Consider the following 1,910-nt stretch of genomic DNA (forward strand, 5'->3'; position numbering starts at 1 on the left):
TTCTACCCTCCTTTGTTGTTCCTGCCCTAAGTCTCGCCGCCGGCCACATATGTCTGTACACCGCTACAACCACCCAGCGCACTCTTTTCTCCATCAATCATTACTCATTGCAGGCTCAGGCTCATATCTTCCTCTCTGTGACTGGGCCGATGTACTTGGTCTCTGATGCCATGCGCCAGGCCCAATCCACGCCTCCTAACTACAGCAACGATACTGAATGGAGAACAATAAATACCGAAGAACCACCCCTTCATTCCAGTCATCATCAGCTACCAGATCCACTAGAACAGCAAATAGTAATACAGAAACATGCAGGGTGGGTATCATCCGGTACAGCAAGGACAAGCCAGAGATCTCGGTCACACAGCGTCAAGCTCGTTCAAAACGGGCAAATCCCATTGGAGCTTGTGCTGCATTGGACATGTCCAATCGGATCTAATCGGGGCTCAACAAGCGTTGGAACTGTTTCGTGCCATTTTTCGGTGGGTAAAAAAAGGCAGGCCCTGTCGTCTCTCCTCGTCCAGTCCCCCTCCAGCCAGTTAGTCCAGAGCAACCAATATGCCCGACAACTACGACGTCGTCGTTATCGGTGCTGGCCCTGTAGGCCTCATGCTCTCCGCCTGCTTGACGCGCCTGGGGCCCTACAAAATCAAGCACATCGACAAGGCCGTGGAGCCAACGCGCGCCGGCCGCGCAAGTGGTATCCAACCGCGGACCCTGGACGTGCTCAGCACTATGGGCCTTAAGAGACCTATCTGGGCGTATTATCCGGGTCTCATTCAAGAAGTTGCCTTCTGGGCTACAACTACCGATGGAAAGGGCATTCAGCGTACCGGCACCAGCAAGAGCTACCCCGATCACGTCGACACACGGTACCCTTTCACCACCATCCTGCACCAGGGCCGTGTCGAGCGCATTTTCTTGGATGATGTGCGGTCTCGGGGCGTCCAGGTCGAGCGATCACGGGTTATTCGCAGCGTGAGATACCTTGGACCAGACGTTGAGTACCCCGTTGAGGCAGAACTGGTCAATGTTGATGGATCAGCCACCGAGACGGTGCGGACCAAGTATCTCTTCGGTGCGGATGGGGCACGCAGTGCGGTGCGTGCAATGCTCGGTATTCCTATGGTTTATAAAGATCCAACAGTTCACGTATGGGGAGTGATTGACGGGGTGGTGAAGACCGATTTCCCCGATATCCAAGTAGGGCTTCGATCCATTCCAGTCAGAACTGTAACTGATCATCCAGATCAAATGCACCGTTCGTACGCCCCGTGGTGCCTGTATGGTCATACCCCATGGCAACAACCGCGTGCGTGTGTACGTCCAGATGTCGCGCGAGGAGGTCGAGGTCCTCTCCGCGTCTGGCTCTCAGCAAACGATCCAGCGCACAGCGAACAATATCTTGAGTCCGTACAAGGTCGAATGGGAGTGCGTCGACTGGCACTCCGTCTATCCCATCGGTCAAGGCATCGCACAGCAATACTCCATGTATAACCGGATCTTCATTGGCGGCGACGCCTGCCACACCCACAGCGTAAGCCCCCCGTGCGTCTCGAAGCGAAATACCTAACAGGTCCAGCCCAAAGCCGGTCAGGGCATGAATTACGGTATCTTGGACGCCCACAACCTCGCCTGGAAGCTGGTGGCCGGTAGCATGGTCATCCGCGATAGGAAACTCATGGTCACGCGGTATTGGTAAAGGGGAAAGATTTAGATAGTATATAGCTAAGTCTGGTCTAGATATAAGGGCCTCTAAAGGCTATTTAGAGTTATAAATAGATATTTATTTATTAAGATAAAAATTAGGTAAGGTTATATATATATCTTTATTAACAGGTACTAGTCTACTATTAAATAAAAGAGACTATATATTTTAATAAGATAAGAATAGAACTAATTTACTAACT

The 1,910-nt window shown here is 51.7% G+C and overlaps 1 protein-coding gene across 1 annotated transcript; it reads left to right on the plus strand.

Moving 5' to 3' along the window:
• Positions 1-558: 558 nt before the first annotated feature.
• Positions 559-1,702, plus strand: ASPVEDRAFT_139045 (uncharacterized protein; the record flags this gene model as incomplete). Its single annotated transcript, XM_040807544.1, has 3 exons — positions 559-1,203; positions 1,250-1,537; positions 1,583-1,702. 3 exons carry the CDS (start codon positions 559-561, stop codon positions 1,700-1,702), a joined length of 1,053 nt encoding a protein of 350 aa, XP_040671672.1.
• Positions 1,703-1,910: the final 208 nt, after the last annotated feature.

The sequence above is a fragment of the Aspergillus versicolor genome (genome assembly GCF_001890125.1).
Source record: "Aspergillus versicolor CBS 583.65 unplaced genomic scaffold ASPVEscaffold_10, whole genome shotgun sequence".
In the NCBI taxonomy this organism is placed as follows: Eukaryota; Fungi; Ascomycota; class Eurotiomycetes; order Eurotiales; family Aspergillaceae; genus Aspergillus; species Aspergillus versicolor.